Raw genomic sequence first — 20,106 nt, forward strand, 5'->3', positions numbered from 1 at the left:
GACTTTAAACCAATTACATCTTAACTGATACATTTTACGCTCTGGATGAGTGATGCCAAGCCCAGTTTCTCTTGGCAAGTAGGAGGGTTATTAAGAAAAGTGAAGAGTGGGGCACCTGGGTGGCTCAGTCGGTTGAGCATGGGACTTTGGCTCAGGTCATGATCTCACGTTCGGTGGGTTTGAGCCCGGCGTCGGGCTCTGTGCTGACAGCTCAGAGCCTGGAGCCTGCTTCAGATTCTGTGTCTCCCTCTCTCTCTGCCCCTCCCCGTTCACACACTGTCTCTGTTTCTCAAAAATGAATAAATGTTAAAAAAAAAAATTTTTTTTAAGTGAGGTGTGACCTCAACCTAAGTCTGATCTCTGTTTAGCCTCGACTGGTGGTGTTTGTACCTGTCTCCTGTTTGGCATGACGCATATGTTAGTCACGAGCAAGTTGCTGGGGTCACAGAGAGGGAGTCAGGCTACCTGTTCAACAGTAAGCTTATTATGGTGAGCGGACAGATGAGAGGAGCTGGGTTTTGTATGGTTGTTGTTTTAATAACTGAATGGGCAAGATAGGCATGTAAAGATATTTCATTTCCACAGGCTTTCTCTTTGTGAAAAAGCTCTTGCTGAGTACCTGGAAACCAAGCGTGTGGCTTTCCCGCGGTTCTATTTCATCTCTCCTGCAGACTTACTTGACATTCTCTCGAAGGGAGCTCGGCCTAAACAGGTAAGGAATATATATTTTTTGCAAGGGTCATATTCTGTGTTAGCTAAGGGATGCCACAGTTTCTCTGTCATGTCAAATGCCACCTGCCGTGTCACATGTGCTGGGAGATAGAAAATCAGCAATAAAAATGGGTGATGCAGCAACAGAGGGATGTCAGAGGTGGTGCCGAAGGAACCAGGTCCTCAGTAAAGGGAAAGGATATCATATGCACAAGGCTTAGGGCCCTGCAAGAAGTTAATGGAAGAACCATTGGCCCCAAATCCCCCAGAATTCTGGGACGGGGCCTGGAGTGTCTTCTGCCTGGTTAACAGCTTTCTTAGGGGAGAATGGGTCCCTTGGAACAAGACTGTTGTGGGATCTCTGTACTCCCCTCTGACTCCTGAGTCACCTTCATAAGTCTTGAGTGGTGTCAGAGGTGGACTGTGTCATTTCATGTTGGTCCTCCAGCTAGCCCTCTAATTTTCCCCCGCCTGTGCAAGAACACCACCCCTGACAATATTTACAGCAAATAAAAGCAGCTATTATCTTTTGTAACCTGAGGGCTCAGATCACAGACAGACTCGGTACAAATCCCGAAGCATTCCTTCCTGTACACATTGAGAGGATGTTGCCTTTGACTTCCTATTGAGTTGTTGACATCCACGTAGGTATTGCAGTGTTTACAGCTGACAGAGGCTCTCAGTCCCGGACCTGACCACAGACAAGATTATTGTAAAGCTCTAAGTTGTGCTTTATCATTGAGGATTTCTGCCGACATTCTTTCTCTAGAGATTTCTATGCATTGTCTTTAGAATATGTATCACTTCACACTGTAGTTTCCTGAATTCTGTTCTTTGGCTACAGCATTTATCTTGATTATTTTTCTCACACTCATTGCTTCTTTTCGACCCTAAATTTGGTGGCTCGTCACCGAAAGATGGCTCTTCTTGCTTCTGATAATACGAGTGCAGTCATGCTATTAATGCAGAGTTGTTAGTTGAACTTGGACAGCATTTTGAGGATCAGCCCTCAGTTATAGTTTCCTATATTCACACTAACTTCCAGATGGCTTTGTAAATATAATTTGTCTGATTACATTGACTAGCAATCCAGTATATCCATCTCTCATTGATGTATCACACAATTGTATGTTTGGGGTGGTTTTTTTTTCTTTTTTTTTTTTTTTAAACTAGTCTAAAAGAGAGCAGTCATAGCCCCACTTAAGCTTTAGTTGCTTCCTGGGAACATTCTCATGACCAGCAGGTAGAACCTCGTGGCTGATTGTGAGGTGGAAGGTATCATATTCCATTACAGGTACATGTTCTGGAAGGCTTTGAAATCCAAAATACTTATCATTCTAAATTCTCAATACATACATGAGAAGAGAAAGGTATATATCTGTACTAGGATAACATTGTTTTTCTTTTAATTATATTCTTTAAACATAGTAAATACTTGTATGACTGGTTTACTGAACAGTATTAATTACAGAGAATACGGGCTTGTGCAAGTTTTATTTTCTATGGTTATTAATCGCACATGTGCCCTACTGTATCTCCTTAAGTAGCAGACTACTGTATAACACACGGATAGGTATCTAACATCCTGGTCTCTTTTTCTTAATAAAAAAAAAAAAATGAAAGAAACAAACAGCAGCTCAGCAAGGTCTAGTTAACAATCCAGACTTACCTCTTTGTTGAGGCCAGGCTTTCACACAATAAGTTTGCAGCTGGAAGGGAGATGGTGATTATTTTATTGTACATCCCCTTCCCACCTGTTTATCATGGAGAGAGGGCGGGGCTGTCATCTGTCAGTCATTGCTTTTCTTTTTCTTTTTTTTTTTAATTTATTTATTTTGAGAGAGAGAGTATGAGCTGGGGAGGGATAGAGAGAGAGTGAAAGAGAGAATCCCAAGCAGGCTCCGTGCTGTCAATGTGGCTGGATCTCACAACCCTGCAATCATGACCTGAGCCGAAATTAAGAATTGGATGCTCAACTGACTGAGCCACCCAGGCATCCCAAGGCCTTTCATAATATTTGCTCCTGATTCTTGGACCAGCAATGACTTACTCTTCTGTGTCCTCACCAGCAAGCATCCACCTGTTGGGTCCCTTGTGGAATAAAGGTGCCAATCATCAGGGAGCACAGGGGAAACTCCTAGGGGATATATATTAGAGAACCAACTCTGTGTCAGCACTTCCTGTTCTTGCTCTGGGCAGTGAAATCAGCCATCGGGTTATATCTTCTTTCTCCTTTTCTACATCAAATGTCCAAGGAGGTACATGTCACAGATTGACTTCCTAGAGGCACCTATAGCTTCTGTGAGTGATTCTTCAACACCTATCTCACTTGGTTGGGCCAAAGAATTCTTTACCTTCCCCATAAGGAGTGAGGAAAAGCCACAGCATCTCCTGGTGGGCTGATAACTCATAGGCATGAAGGATGCCACTTCTAGTCCCCACCTGCCTGCAGTACTTTGTATAGAAAGGGTATATGGAAGCAGAAGATGGAAAGGAGTTGAGGTTGTGTCTTACAGGCCCTGGAGGGACCCACCCGTCCTAACCCCTCTTTGCCATCTTCGGAACATGCACGTTCTCAATGCCTCTTTGTCCTTAGTTGAAGTACTGGGCTGGTGCTGGTGGAACAGGTCATTACTGTTCTGCTCACCAGTTCTCTTTATCTCCTTTCAAAGAATGAAAAAATGCTTTGCCTTAGCCAGACAACAGGTTGGCTCCTTGGGACATGCATCCCTGATGCCAATTTTTTTTTCCCATTATCCTTCCTAAATTAGAGGCTGAGTTTATATGTATATATAAATATAAATATAAAAACTTCAAAAGTGTAACCTTTAAATCATTATTGTTATGTTTTCAGTATCACTTCAATGTTAGAATGTTCTCTAACACCCGTAGGACTCACAGTGGAAGCCCTCTCACCCCCCTCCTTCCTAATATTTTAATCAGAAGTTCTAAATCTCCGATTCACATCCATTGCCCGGTCCTAGTGCTGCTGCCACTCCTTAATGAATTACTAGATGCTATAAGACATTCAAAAGATGTTAAAGTGAAGCCACAGTACAGGGGCTTCCAAAATTGTTCACAGCCATGCTGATGAATGCCACCAGCAGTGCTGTCTACCCCATGCTGACCAAAGGAGGCGGGTGTTGCTGCCTATGAGCAAAAGAGTCTAGCCACCTGGCTACAGAGCAAACATGGTTTACAGAGGCCTTGACTGTCAGCTTGGAAAGGATTACGTTTTTCATGTTTTTGAAACTGATATTTTAAATTGTCCTCAAAAAATGATTTCACCGAGATCTTTCAGTTACATTAATGAAACTTCCAACGACTGGAATTCACATAAAATGCTATCCCACTGTTAGTAAAGGTTCATTATTTTAAGTGATGTTTCACTTCATCTGTGGTAGAAATAACCACTCAGGAGTGACTAACAGTCGCGGGGGAGTGGAGGGTGGGTGTGGGGACTGGGAATCGGTAAGGAGCTACGGGCAGTTCGGGTCATCCAGAGCCACAGTCAGCTTCTTTGCCTGGCATGGTTCTGCAAAGTGCAGGTGCATTTGGAATTCTTGGTCGCTAACTAGGGAATAGTTAGTTAATGCTTTTGGCAGTGAAGCCACACAGCCTGGCCTTGCTGCACTCTTACCTTCTTTTCACTCTCGGAATCCGTTTTGGACCACCAGCCACAGCTTTTCCGCCTCTGCCTTTTGTACTTGAATTCCTGAATGTGCTCCCTGTCGTGTGACCAAAATAACATGGCAACTGCAGCTTATGGAATAACAATGCAATTTCACCAGAAAAGAAACCCTTTGTGGGTAGATAACTCATGTGGACATCTTGAGAAGGACTTGAATTCTTGAGGCCCCCTCCTCTACCCCCCACACTCAATTTAACAGTGTGAGCCAAAGTGAGAGGTTCTGCAGTTAATTGTGGAATTTGATCAGCCAGGGAGGTCTGATACCCCTACAGCCTCCATCCTCGAAGCAGAAATTCCCAAGTGAGTTGGAATACCAGAGTGATGAAATCAGTGTGTCTAGAGTGCCTTCAGTGATTATTAGCTGTTGGTAAGCTTGGTTAAGATCAAGTTTTACAGCTGTCCTTCTTCCGGAACCCACCCTGACCTCCCAAAGGCATGAATGATCTAAAGGACTTCTGTGTGGGCCCTGCTTAACTTCAGTGATCAAAATCTCTGGTAGTTGCTTATAGAAATACAAATTTAGAGGTGTGCTTGCAGGATTTATTGGCATGGTGCAACAATATGTGCAACTGATTTGAAGTTACACATGACTCATTATTAACATTATTTGATTCCCCCCCCTTTAGAAAAACATCCCTTTGTATTTTTCAAGTGGCTGGTGTAGTGGTAAAGGCAGACAGAATAAAGGTCCCTTTGTTATGTAGTGCCTTTAAATAGCTGACAATTTTGTGTCATCGACATTGTTTTTAGCCACTGATTCCTAATAACTTGAGAGATCTTTTTGTCCTAGAGGAGTTCGCACATTTACTCTTGCCTTGTTCACTGCATGGAGTGAAAGCTTCTCCGTGATGGAGCTACACTGAAGACACACAAACCCGCAGTGCACTGAGCTACGTTTGTATTGTCTCATGTGGGGTCGCCCTGAGCCAACTCTGACCACCGAGCCCTTGAAATGTGGCAACGGAGAAACAGAATTTTTAACTTCAGTAAACTTTAATTGATTTAAATTTAAATACTGGCATTTGATGCAGTTATTGGAAAACATGAATGTGTTTGAAACAACTTGAGCATGTGAATCTACTTTGTAATAGTATATCTGATGAAGTCGAAATACAGATCACATATTTTGGATCGAAAATCCAAATTGAGATATGCTGTAAATATACACACCTGATTTCAAAGATTTACTCTGAAGAAAAGAATATGAAATGTCTACTATTTTTTTATTACATGTTCAAAGTATTTTGGATATACTAGGTAAAATATAATAATTTTTCCCTGTTTCTCTTTACTGGTTTTATTTATTGTTTTTAGTTTTTGTTTTAAATTTTAAGTTTATTTTTAAGAGAGAGAGAGGGAGGGAGGGAGGGAGAGAGGGAGAGACCGAGACCAGGAGCAGGGGAAGGGCAGAGAGAGAGAGGAAGACAGAATCTGAAACAGGCTCCAGGCTCTGAGCTGTCAGCACAGAGTCCTATGTGGGGCTTGAACTCTGAATGGGGAGATCATGACCTGAGCCATAGTCGGCCGCTTAACCAACTGAGCCACCCAGGTGCCCCTCTTTTTACTTGTTTTAATGTGGCCACCAGGAATCCACTGTAGTAGAAATTGAGGCCACAGTGTATTCTCTAAAACCAAAAGATGAGGGGGCACCTGGCTGGGTCAATTGGTGGAGCATACAACTCCTGATCTTGGGGTTATGAGTTCAAGCCCCACGGTGTAGAGAGTACTTAAAGATAAAATCTTAAATGAGAAGGTCAGGCGTTCATATGCCCAGAAACGTTTGATGTTTTCATCAAGCAGTGTCCCGCAGTGTGGTCGACCCAAATCTACACGAGAGAAAATCTGCCAAGTTGTCTTTTGAGAAATCTCCAAATTTGCAGTGATTGCGCAGATGGCACTAAACTAATGCCCATAATGAACTGTAAATAAGGGCATTTGGAAAGGTACTTGTGAAAAATGGGCTTAATTTTAGGCGACAGAAAACCCTGCTGGATCTTCAAGGGGCACATATGTAAGACAAGCACAGTGTGTTTCTGTATAGTGCTTGCGTTTGGTTGTGTCTGTGATAGAGTGACTGTGTCTCGGCACAGGAATTTCAGAAATCCGGGTGATGGAGCCCACCTGTCACTCATAGTGTGTTACCACCTTTTCTGACAAGGATTAGTCTTCCTTCAGTCACTAAGAGGAAAAGTCTCAAAATTCAAGTGGTTAGTAGAGGGCGTGCAAGAGTGAAGCAGTTTTAGCTGAAATAAGATCAGTGAAAAATTCCACCTTTTTAGAGGAAGCAGAAAGCTGGAGGACTGTTTAGTAGCTAAAATGGTGGAAGTGGGTGCCCTTGAGTTTAGGCTGGGACTGAGGATGGAGTGGGAAAGAGGCAGCAGAAGCAAGCAGATCAGAAGATGGTCATGGTTTTGACTATCCTCCTCTTGTCTCTGTTGACCTTCAAGTCCGCAGTGAGAAGTAGAAGCTGCTCACCTAAGTGGAGTTTGTCATAGAAATTCCTGGAGGAGAGTAGGTTCACTTGACATAGTTGGGGAATAGGTCATGATTTAAATGAATGCCTTCATGTGAAGGTAGCCCAATATTCACAGGACAGAGACGTTTAGGTGTGTGACAAGGAAATAGACTACCTCGCTTTAAGTCATAAATTATATATCTCGTGAGGATTAACCTTGATTGTCCTCCCAGAATAGTTAATATAGGGTTAGCCACAAATTGTATAACAATATATTCACTTTTTGTGTTCATTTTGTAAACGCGTTGCCCCTGCTTTGATTTCTGTTGCCTCTCTTTTACTGGAGTTCTCTCCACAGCCAATGTATAAGTTACACAACAAAATCAGGAGTATTACAATGTGTGGGTAAAATAAAACATTACCTTAATGTTATGAGATCCAAAAATTAAGCCTTATAAATGTGGCATCCGGCCACTAAGGAGTTTTCACCCTCTTTTTGGCATCTTGAACTCCTGGTCCCGGCCTTAGTTTGATGTCACCTGTTACAAGTTGTTCAGCTCCAGCTTAAATTCAGTTGGCAGGGCATCTGGCCATAGCAGATGAGCTTTTCACAGAGTACTGTGCGTTCTGGGAACAACTAGAAAAGCTGGATGAAACAGTTAATTAAATCAGTTTAATATGTGCATCAGAGTATTTAAAGAGCATCAAAGAAAAGTCTAGAGTTCAGGGGCTAAGATATGAGCAGAAAGAAACCACAGAGAGATTTGCCTAATGTTTCCTGTTGATTTTTTCTTGGCAACATTTGATGATTTACAAAATATGACAAAGAGTCTGAAAACCTGGTCAGAACTTTGATCAGTATCATGGAACTGAAAGAAAGAGAAAAAACAAAAAATACAAACTGGAACTGGAATTGGGTACCAAGGAAGATGTTAGTTAAGCAGAGAATCAGACCATGATAATGAATCATTCTAAGGTCAATTGGGTATGAATGTGGAAAAGGGGATCTACCAAATATGGTATCTAAAAAGTTCTAGGTAGATATAGATGTAAATTTGACAGGTGCAACAATGAAGTGTATAACATCTGAGAAAGAATGATCTTTGAACAAAAATTACTTTTTAAAATTTTTTTAAATGGTTTTATTTTTAGAGAGAGCAAGCGAGCACGAGCAGGGGAGGGGCAGAGAGAGGGACACAGAAGATCTGAAGCAGGCTCTGCGCTGACAGCAGAGAGCCTGATGCAGGGCTCAAACTCCAAAAAAAAAAGCAAGATCATGACCTGAGTGGAAGTCAGATGCTCAGCCAACTGAGTCACCCAGGTGCCACAGCGAGCAAACATTTAAGTTGGATATGCAAGTACTGAGTGTAGGGAAAGGTTGATGGGTTTGATTGTGTTAAAGTTGAAAACTTTGCCTTGTCAAAGGATACTATTAAGAGATTAACACTGTAAGCCGCAAAGTTGGAAAAGATGTTGGCAATGCCTTAAAAAAAAGACTTATAGGCAGAATATAAAAATAATTCTTACATCCAAAGAAGCAAGGACAGATGGATAATCCAGTGTAAAAGGGGGCAGAACATTTAAGCAGGCTATTCCCAAAAGAAGGTATTCTGAGACCAGTAAACATAAAAAGTTGCTTCACTTCTTAAGTCATCAGAGAAATGCAAATTAAAACCACAAAGAGAGATACACTTGTGCTTCTGGGCAAGATGGAATAGCAGCTGAATTTACCCACCTGCTTGAAAGCACCAAAACTCCAACAAAATATATGAAACAACAACTTTCTTGTCCCTGGACATCAGACAACAGAGGATAACAATTCGTGACAGACTTGGAACAAAGGAGATGAGCTCTGTGATGGTCCCATTTGCTTCTTTGAGTGAGTTTCCAAGTATGGGACAGGGAGGGGGAGCCGGGCATGATCTGGTAGGCTCTTTTGAATTGAGGGATCTGAGCTGAGAATCCAAGGAGAACAAGGTAGCTGGAGTTTGCAGAACTGAGTGCCAAAGAGGAAAGAACTGTAGAGCGAGAACCCCAGAAACTTCTAGAGGGGCTTGTTATAGTCTTCAGCAGTGGGAATAATTAGCCCTGGATTACATACTGTTCCAGTTCTGTCAAACAAATCCTTTTTAAAAAATTGTTTTTGAGAGAGAGAGAGTGTGAGCGGTAGAGGGGCAGATAGGGGAAGAGAGAATTCAAGTGGGTTCCATCCCATGAACCGTGAAATCATGACCTGAGCTGAAATCAAGAGCCACTTAACTGAGCCACCCGCACACCCCTGCCAAATAAGTCTTGAAAGCAAGATCCAAGGGCACCTGGGTCGCTCAATTAGTTAAGTGGCTTTTGATTGTGGATCAGATATGATCTCATGGTTCATGGGATTGAGCCTCATGTGGGGCTCCTCGCTGACAGTGCAGGGCTTGCTTGGGATTCTCTCTTTCCCTTTCTCTCCATCCCTCCCTGGCTCACATGTGTACTCTAGTTCTCTCTTTCAAAATGAATCAACTTAAAAAAAAAAAAAAGCAAGATCCAAAAAGATCAAAATGTTTGCAAGTAATTTAACTGCATCCCAAATCAAAGCTCAAGAAGATAGGAATAATAATGTATTCAGCTCCAAGCAGAATAAGTTTACAATGTTTACAATGTCTGATACACCACTAAAGATTAGAGGACATGTAAAAAGGCAAGAATATCTAATTCTCATAATGAGGAAACGAATCAATCAAAACTGATACAAATGTTAGACAAAGATATTAAAAGTAACAGCTTTATTAGTATGTTCCAAAAGGTAAGTAGGGATGCAGAAAAGATAAAGTTCCATGTGTGTATATTGGACATCTCCAAATGGAGGAAGGGAAACAGAAAAAATCCTGGCAGAATAACAGCCAAGAGGTTTCTGAATTGATGAAAAGAAATCTATAGATTTAAGCTCAAGCTTAATTGTGAACACAAGCACACACTACAAAGAAAACTATACCAGGTTAGTCAAATTGGTTATAACCAGTGATAAATTCAAAGATCATCCATAAAGTCATATTGTGCACAAGAGAATAAATGGAAACATGATGAGAGGCTTCTCCATGCAAATGAGAAAAGAGTGGACCCACAGCTGTAAAATACTGAAAGAAAAAAAAAATTAACATATAAATCTTTATCCAGTGAAAATATCTTTTAAAAGTGAATGCAAAATGAAGATGTTTTCAGACATTCAGAATCAGAAAGATTTCATCACCAGCAGACTGTCAATACAAGAAATGTTAAAGGAAGTGCTTCAGGCAGAAGGAAGATGATACCAGATGGAAGTCTAGATCTACACAAAAAAATGTGACTGTTGAAATGTTAACTGTATGGAACTAGACAAAACAGGCGTATCAGCCATCCATTAGAAGGCAGCATGATAAGAACAGAGACTTTGAAATCCTACACGAGCTGCTTCTGTTGATTAGTAGCTATGTTACTGCTTTACTTTTCTGAACATCAGTTTCTTTGTATACCAAATGGGGAAAACAGTAGGTACTATGTCTTTAGTTTCTGAGCAAGGAATAATGTAAAGAGACAAAAATACCTAAAATATAATACTGTAAAAATGGCCACAAATTCTTCCCCTCCATGCATCCAGGCCCTTTTAGTGTCTTGGTGCAATTTTTATCAAGGGTAGAATTCGTTTCTCCTTTTGGATTAGTATGTGACTTGTTTTGGCCATTGTATCATTAGCAAGAGGTTTGACAAGTTCACACACACTGGGACTTACCCCCTTTCTGTTATTCAGAAACCTCTGACCACCCTGTCATGAACAAGCCAAGGCTAGCCTACTGAAGGATAGGCATATGCCCATACCCAAGCTATTAGCTGGGTAATCATCACATATACGAGAGAAGCCATTGATCACAAGGGACCACAAACAGGGTAACCAGCTGAGGTAATCCAAAAGCCAACACACACAGTTGGAAGCTAAGAAGTTGTTGCTATTTTAAGCCACTGAATTTTGGGGTAGTTAGTTACACTGGAAAAGCAGATTGATACACGTTAGTTAGGGATTCACATACGCATGTCTCAATACATGAATAGACCAAATACACCAATATCAAGGACTTCTACGTGCTGCTGATTTAAAATAAAAGATTTTACTCGAAATTTAGAAACAAAAGAACGTAACTATCAAGTGCTCATCCACGGAGCTAATCCATTCTGGTTCGTTTTCACTTTTTTTGTTTGTTTTCTTGCTGAAGATACCTTGGTAACCTCATGGCACTGTTTTGACATCATGGGGATGGAAGAACTGGTGAGGAAATCACGAATTGGTGGATTTCCGCCTTTTTTCAGTTTGTAGAGATAGTTCCTCAGACTTTGACATGACTTGGCATTAGAAAAACTTATACTCACACAATGAGATAGCAAGATCAATTGCACCAAAAGGCTAAAATTAAACTCAAAATATTAAATAATGGTAAGGATATGGGACAGGGGAATCTTCTATCTAGCCATGGGGATTGTAAGTTGATAGAAACCCTCAGAAAATCTATTTAGCGGTGACTTATAAACATGAGTATAAGAATACATTATTGGCGTGCCTTGGTGATTCAGTCAGTTGGGCCTGTGACTCTTGCTTTGGGCTCAGGTCCTGATCCCAGGGTCTTGGGATCAAGCCCCACGTTGGGCTCTGTGCTAAGCATGGTGGAGTCTGCTTAGGATTGTCTCTTTCTCCTTCTTTCTCTGCCCTGCCCCACTTGTGCATGCTCTCTTTCTCTCTCAAATAAATTTTAAAAGAATACATTATTATCCAGCATTTTTTCTTCTCATTGTATACATATGTGAACCGAAAAACATATACAAAAGTTTTCAAACCTACATTATTATTATTCATCATAGACCCAAACTGCAAACCATCTAAATATACTTTAACAGCAGAGTGGTATGTTCCTAAAATGGCATACCACTTAGCAATGAAAAAATGTACCTAATAACATGAATAAGCCTCACTAACATAATGTTGAATTACAGAAGGTGGACCCAGAAGTACGTATTGTATGAATCTACTCAGGTAAAGATGATGTCCGTTTTTGAGAGGAGGTACTAATGGCTGCCACGGGCAATTAGTTTTTTGGCTCCGAGCACATTCTATTTCTTAACCTGCTCAAGAAAGCATGCATGCTGTCTTTTGTCAAATGCTTTCTCTGCATTTATTGAGAGGATCATATGGTTCTTGTCCTTTCTTTTATTGATGTGATGAATCACTTTAATTTTTTTTTACAGATATTGAACCAGCCCTGCATCCCAGGTATAAATCCCACTTGGTCATGGTGAATAATTTTTTTTAATGTATTGTTGGAGCCGGTTGTCTAATATCTTGTTGAGGATTTTTGCATCCATGTTCATGAGGGAAATTCGTCTATAGTTCTCGTTTTTAGTGGGGTCTCTGTCTGGTTTTGGAATCAGGGTAATGCTGGCTTCATAGAAAGAGTTTGGAAGTTTTCCTTCTATTTCTATTTTTTGGAACAGTTTCAAGAGAATAGGTGTTAACTCTTCCTTGAATGTGTGGTAGAATTCCCCCTGGAAAGCCATCTGGCCCTGGACTCTTGTTTTTTGGCAGATTTTTTATTACTGATTCGATTTCCTTACTGGTTATGGGTCTGTTCAAATTTTCTATTTCTTCCTGTTTCAGTTTTGGTAGTGTATATGTTTCTAGGAATTTTTCCATTTCTTCCAGATTGCCCATTTTGTTGGCATATAATTGCTCATAATATTCTCTTATCATTGTTTTTATTTCTGTTGTGTTGGTTGTGATATTTCTTAACCTTCTTAGTGGTTACAAGAGTTGTGTTAACTTTGCTGAAATTTATTAAGATGTATACATGTGATTTTTTTTTACTTACCTATTTCAAAAGGTTATTTAAAAATTCATCATTTGTGTTGTCACTGTATTGATATAAATTTATGTATTCATGCTATAGATGTTAAACAGAATCAGCAGTGTGAATACGTCCAAGTTACATTAATAGAAAATCAAATTGCAAAATATATATTATTTTGTTTTTAGTAAAAACAAAACTAAGCAATGCTTAGTACCTCATATTGCCTATAATTATTTACAAAATTTATAACTTAGTCTTTTTGGATTATATAAGTAATTTATCTCCATTATTGAAAATTTGAAAAGGATCAGAATTATATACTGCTAAATACTTGTACTGAGTGATTATAGTGTTTAATGTGTCTATGGGTATGTCATACATGTTTCAGATTAGAATGTTCTTCAATAATATGTTGAATGTTTATAAAAGGTTTGATTATATGAATATGCCATAATTGATTTAACCAACTTCTAGAACGTTTTTGCAGATCGAGACTTTCGACAATGTTGCATGTCCATTTCCCTGTACTGTCACCAATACTGAGTAATATTATTTAAAAAAAGAAGACTAACATTTTGACAGGCTGGCTTAAATTTTTGCTCATGTGCAAATAACAGTCTCAATTTCATCTTTTTTTTAAAATTTTTTTTTAACATTTTATTTATTTTTGAGACAGTGAGAGACAGAGCATGAACAGGGGAGGGTCAGAGAGAGGGAGACACAGAATCCGAAACAGGCTCCAGGCTCTGAGCTGTCAGCCCAGAGCCCGACGTGGGGCTCAAACTCACAGACTGCAAGATCATGACCTGAGCCGAAGTCGGCCGCTTAACCGACTGAGCCACCCAGGCGCCCCTCAATTTCATCTTGGTTAGAGAGGATAGACAGTAGACAGGACTGCCTACATTTTGGACATTACATCCACACAAGCATTATCTTCGTGACTCTTAACCATTAACATGAATAAATGAGTTAATGACTACAAGGGAATGAGTCTTGAGGTGCTCCCCATGCCAGGAGTGATACTATGCTTTTATGGTTATTTTATCTCAGTCTGCAGAGGCGTCTTTCATAGATGGAGCAAACATGAAATTAGATATAGGCAAAAGGCAAGTGCTGAGCTTTGAGAAGGTACAAGAAGCCATAGTAATTTCATTTTTCTTGCCCTTTGTTTTCCAGGTGAACATAGGGTAGGCCAGCTAATGTGAACACTGTGTTGATATGCATTTTACAGTATAAAACTACCTAAATGAGTTAATATTTTTTACTCTAGTTAGATAGATAAATATAGATTCTTAAATAAGCAGCTCTCCCTGTTCACAGTTCCCATGTATAGGAATTTCAGCTAACAAGGATTGGTTAAATAACACCAGTCCCCCAACAACATGGTCCAAGGTTAAGATACTATGGTATGTTAACTGCCAATAATTACAAAAAGCAGAAATCTCATTGCTCGTTCTTCACAAAAATCACTGGGTGAATAGCAAATGTGCATGATGCCTCATGGACAGTCATATTATACCTTTTGAAGTCTCTCCATGTTTGGCCATCTCACGTATGTTACTCAGTTTACACACAGGCAGCAAAGCATGTACTTTGCTACCTCTTTGTCCCTAGAGATGAACCCGTGTACCATTTTATAGATACACATAACTGAATGAGGGAATTTGTAATAAAGTTGGAAGCACAGAGAAGAAATGAAAATGGATCACGCCGGAAGTTAAATTTGAATCAAGTATAGAGGTACTTACAGAAGAGAATGCTCACTGGGGATGATGGCTCTATACCATTTGAGAATTTCTACATTTGCAGCCAGAGGGTTTTAGTGAAAATGAACTTACTGATAGAAATGAAAGCACTTGTTGTGGCAAAGTGGAAGAAAATGTCCCAAGGGAAATAAGGGAAATGTGACCAGCCCCTCAAAATAGCTTCACATTAAAGAAACTCTGAAAGAAATTTCAGGACATTAAGAGCTCAAAGGATAAAATGTTGGAAGCTGATCCAAATGTTGAAAGGAGTATGGCGATTCTTGATGACCTAGAAAAGATGCTCACTCTGTATCTTAAGTTCTAAGATGAGAAGGCAAACACTAATCGAACTACCCCGATAAATTTTCAACCAGGTTTTCAGTATTTTGCATATTTTAAGTTACAGTGTACTGAATATTTTTTTAATGTTGGTTTATTTTTGAGAGGGAGACTGAGCACAAGTGGGGAAGGAGCAGAGAGCGGGAGACGCAGAATCTGAAGCAGGCTTCAGGCTCTGAGCTCAGCTGTCAGCACAGAGCCTGATATGGGGCTTGAACTCACGAACCATGAGATCGTGACCTGAGTAGAAGTCGGCTGCTCAACCAGCTGAGCCACCCAGATGCCCCTGTGGTGTACTAAATAGTTACAGTTTTTATCTCCTTGTACTTATATAACCAAGAGAAAAAGGGAGTTTAATGTTTTAACAAAGTTTTTTAAAAAGTCTGAGGATAATCATAAATTTTCCATTGATTATTAAGATTGCACGGTAATTGTTAAGATTGCACACTACTGTGTGAAGCAAGGACCGACTGCCTCTCTGTCAACTTACTAGTGGATGGATGTACCTGATTTTGTATAAGCTGTAAACTGAGGGAATAACATTTCAGTGTTTCTTGGTAACCTTTTACAAACCTATGTAAGATATAAGGACATTACTGACTTGTTTGTGATTTGAAGTGTTCAAATCCTTTCAATTTCTTTAGTGAGATAAAAACACGGGCCTATAAGGCACTCATTTTTCTTTTTAATTATGAAAGGGTATTGTAAACATTAACCTAGTAAAGAATTTTGTTTTTCTGTTAAAAAATCTAAAGAGATATTCATAGAAATGGGACAAATTTGATGACACCAGGGTCCACACTAGTTAAAAAACAAAACGAAACAAAACCAATAGCTGTATTTCCTCAGAATCTTTAAATAGAAGACAGAATATGAAAGCCCCTGACTTCAAACATGCCAGGGATAAGTACCAAGAGCACTGGAAGCCATGGGGTTTGCATTTCCTGGTCAATGATTGATAGACTAGAAGACTTGAAGTTCTTTTGAAACTGTTGTCTCACCAAAGCAAAAGTGTCTGAGAGAGTCTAATGGTTGAGGTCTCATTGATCCTGCAGCTTTTCACCTGAATATTATTTAGGCCTGTTACACGGTAGAAGCCATTAAACATCTGTGCCCTTCCTAGCCACTTGAGCTGTGCCAGTGAGTTGTTAGATTATTAGAGATACTTTCTGTGTATAAATGTCCTCTGGGTAATATACAGGGATGGAGGAGAAGAGGATAACCCCAGCAGTGATCATCAGCTACTGCTCTATCTTTAAGCGAGAGTCTCAAAAACTCATCTTTTTTAAACTCTGATTTCTCGCCGTGGTTTTCTTTAATACGAAAACTGCAAATACAGCGCGAATGTTAAGGCCAAAAGCTTCAAAGATTAAATCGCTCCTAAGGAGTTGCTTACCAATGTTGGTGTTGGTGTTCTCATGCAGGAAATTTAGATAGTTTGATGTTCCTAGAAGCTGCTATTGGGATAGTTTTCAAGTTCAGTTAAACTGAATTTCTAGAAAAGCTCATTACAGGGATGTCACCTGTATGCTGCTGGTAAATGCTATATAGCTTTAAACCATCTTCTGGTGATCAGCATCTTTCATTTTATTTTTATTGAGTTAAAGTTTACATAACATGAAATGAACCATTTTAACCTGTAGGATTCAGTGGCATTTTGTACACACAATGTGGTGCAGGTATCATCTCTATCTAGTTGCAGAATACCTGCACTCCAGAATAAAACCCCACACCCATCGAGCAGTCACTCTGTGTTCCTTCCTCTCTCCAGCCCCCAGCACCCACCAGTGTGCTATCTATCTCTATGGATTTACCTATTCTGGACATTTCATATAAATGGAACTGTCTCATACATGGGCTCTTGTGAATAGCTTCTTCTATTTAGCATCAGGTTTTCCAGGTTCACCCATTTTGTATGTAACAGCACTCTATTCCTTTTTGTGTCTGAACATTATCCCATTGTATGTATGTGCCACGTTTTGTCCAGCCATCCACCAGTGGGCATTCGGATTGGCTCCACCTTTTGGCTCTTAACACTGCTATAAACACATGTGTACAAGGATTTGAACATTTGTGTACAGGTACCTGCTTTAAAATACTTTGAGTATATACCTGGGAATGGAATTGCTAGGACTTATAGTAATTGTATGTTTAACTTTTGAGGGACACCAAACTGTTTTCCACTCAGCAGCGTTTATTTGCACCATGTGTGAAGAGAGACCTCTTCTTCCCATTCCTGATACTTCCTCTAGTACACTGTCTGTGACTTTGTCTACCCCAGAAGAGGTAGAGCAGCTTACCTGATTGTTCTCCTTGTGAGTCTGCCTTGGGAATGCATGTCTTTTCTTTTCCTCTGTGCCAGTGTTTGTACTAAAGAGGCCTGTCCTAGTCTGATGCTGATAGGACTGGATAGATAAATACTGCTCTTCTAGTATTCCGTATTCCAGTTAGCATTTAATCTCCAAATTGGCCACTAGCTGAACAAATGTTGATCTGTGTCTTTTCATTTAGTTTTATTTTTCAAATAGTCTGGGACCTATGGTCAAGTTCAGCATGGTGCTTATTGGGGGTTCCTTTGCAGATGCCACAATTTAGGATATAGCAGTTAATGATGCCAGAAGAATTTGAACTTTGTAGTTGAGGCCTGGATTTGGAGGTTTAAAATCTAAAAGCCACTCATTTTTAACAATGTCAGCTTGACAAAGTCATCTAGTATTTCAGCTCCAACTTTCCTTATCAATACAGATGGGGAAATTTAGGGCACCTGGGTGGCTCAGTCGGTGGAGTGCCCCACTCTTGGTTTCAGCTCAGGTCATGATCTCACAGTTTATGAGTTCAAGCCCCACACTGGGCTCTGTGCTGTCACTGAGGGGCCTGCTTGGGATTCTCTCTCTCTCCTTGTCTCCCTCTCTCTCTGGCCCTCCTCTGTTCATTCCCTTTCTCTCTCTCTCTCTCTCTCAAATAAACTTTGAAAAAATTTTTAAAAATGGGGAAATCCTATTTACTTTTCTGGTATAACAAATATACTGTAGGGCTCACTTTAATATCAAACCAAGTACACAATAACATAAGACACAATACGAGAGTAATATTGTATATAACTCAAATTTTTGTTTCAGAAATTTTAACATAACCTTCTTATAGTAGTAAATGATTTTTTTAGAGTAAAATAATATATCTGAATTTTAAAAACTTGACCACACAATTCCCGGTATGATGATTGCTAACAGGTATATGGTGCAGGTAAGTTGGTAAGTGTCTAATCTTCAAGGGTAACTTTTCATGATAAGCATTCACCACCCAGCACCCGATGATGCAGCCAACGTGCCTGGCCCCTTCTCTGTCAAGGTCATTTTAAACTCTGGAGTTTAAGGAGTGATTTTTATTTTAAAGGAAAACATTTCGAGACAACTCTCTAACTATATAAAGTTTTGTGAATTCGTATGGCATTATCTCTAGATTACCAGAATATATCTCCAGTAAGAAACGCTCTCATCTTCTCAAATTATCTTAGGTAACACGTCACCTTGCCAAACTCTTCGACAGCATTGCAGATCTGCAGTTTGAAGATGAGGATGTGTCTACCCCCAGAGCAATTGGAATGTACAGCAAAGAAAAAGAATACGTCCCATTCCAAGCTGAATGCGAATGCATAGGCCATGTAAGATATGATTATAAAGTTGTCTATGCTACAGGAGTATTTTTGGGATAATTTTTTTTGAGAGAGGGCACGCACGAGCGAGAGCGGGAGAGAGGCAGAGAGAATGGCAGGGCGGGGGGGGGGGAGGGGAGAGAGAATCCTAAGCAGGCTCCATGCCCAGCATGGAGATGACCTGGGGCGGTCCCACAACCATGAGAGCATGACGTGAGCCAAAATCAAAAAGAGTCAATTACTTAACCCACTGGGCCACCCAGGCTCCCCTCAGGGTAATTTTTAAAGGTTGAATTGAACAAGAAAAGAAGTCAACTCCTGTCACATCAGTCGCTGATTAGTTGCGTGCTCAGAGTTTCCTGTTTGCCCACGTCCAGTGTGACTGCTGTGCTTTGCTAAACTCTGCCATGCTTCCCAGTTTATGCTCCCTTGGCTTCAGCACGTCAGAGAGTCTCAGAAATGCTAGCAGTCGAGCTGGTCAGGAAGCATTGTCACAGATTGAATGAGTGGATGCCAGAATGAAAAGCCAGTTCAACCCAGTGACCGAGCCTCCTATAAAGCTTATTGGTTTCGTCACAGAGAGTTTGAGGAAAGCAGCACCTTGGCAGTAAAGCATGTTTTAAAGAGGCTTGTGGTTCAGGATTGTGATGTGAATGTTGTAAATGGCTGCTCATAAATAAAGTCAACTGAATCTACCAGGCCGATGTCCCATACTCCTAATTACCACGTGCACAGACAGTTAAGGCAGCATATTCTCTTCTTGCACAGCCAAATACCTGAAAAATATTCTTAATGGTTAAGTGCAAGAATGGCTCATTATGATTTATGAAAGCATTCTTGGCGTTTTCAGATGATGTAGAGAAATTGCATCTTTTTATGATGATGCTTGAGCAGATTGAGTTAATCCAGAGAGTCACGGAGACCATAGCCTCCATTACAGAACTGTTCAGGTTGAGGCAGGTTCCTTAAATTGTCCCTTGCTGAAATGTGATGGGAGCCTTTTTTTTAAAAAAACAAAAAAACAAAAAAAAAACCAGGGGTTTTCTTTACTCCCCTCTGTTCCTTTTTAATATTGTACCAAGAAATCCTGCCAAATGAAGGGGAAGCAGATGGTGGAATACTTTGATTAAAATGTATTTTTTGATCTCTTGGGGTCTTTAGGATATTATTACAGTGATTAGAAAAAGTCACCATAAACTATCTTGACAAAAGCGTGTTGCTGTCTGGTAACCTCCCCTGCAGACTGGTAAGCCGACTGGCGTAGTGCCCAGAAGGACGACAGTCCATTTGACGGATGTGGTTGTCACTAGCAGGAGCCCTTGGTATTGAAAGTTTTCACGGTGCTCTAATTTATTCTATATAAGCAAGTTAGGCTAGAGACTCGAGCATATACCACATTCAGTCTCTAATTGCCTTTGTTTTATAAAAAGATGCTCTTTACGTCTTTCCCTCCTTGAGCTTTTATGAATGGTTCCTCCCAAATTAGACTATTTGTATTTTGTTAGATTAGTGTTTATTGAATACCTACTATGTGCCAGATGCTGGGTTAAATTTCTGGGGATCCAGAAATGAACAAGACATGTTCACCATCTTGGAGGAGCTCTTAGTTTTCCTGGAAGAAATGGCTAATTATAATGAAGAAATGGATAATGATAATGGGA

The 20,106-nt window shown here is 40.2% G+C and overlaps 1 protein-coding gene across 1 annotated transcript in view; it reads left to right on the top strand.

The window, feature by feature from the left end:
* DNAH11 (dynein axonemal heavy chain 11) overlaps positions 1 to 20,106 on the top strand; it is a 352,005-nt gene that overhangs the window by 99,695 nt on the left and 232,204 nt on the right. Inside the window, 2 exon segments of the mRNA XM_043589069.1 lie at positions 586 to 712; positions 18,308 to 18,454. Of these exon segments, the coding sequence (XP_043445004.1) occupies positions 586 to 712; positions 18,308 to 18,454 (274 nt within the window).

Source organism: Prionailurus bengalensis, chromosome A2, assembly GCF_016509475.1.
Source record: "Prionailurus bengalensis isolate Pbe53 chromosome A2, Fcat_Pben_1.1_paternal_pri, whole genome shotgun sequence".
Lineage (NCBI taxonomy): Eukaryota > Metazoa > Chordata > Mammalia > Carnivora > Felidae > Prionailurus > Prionailurus bengalensis.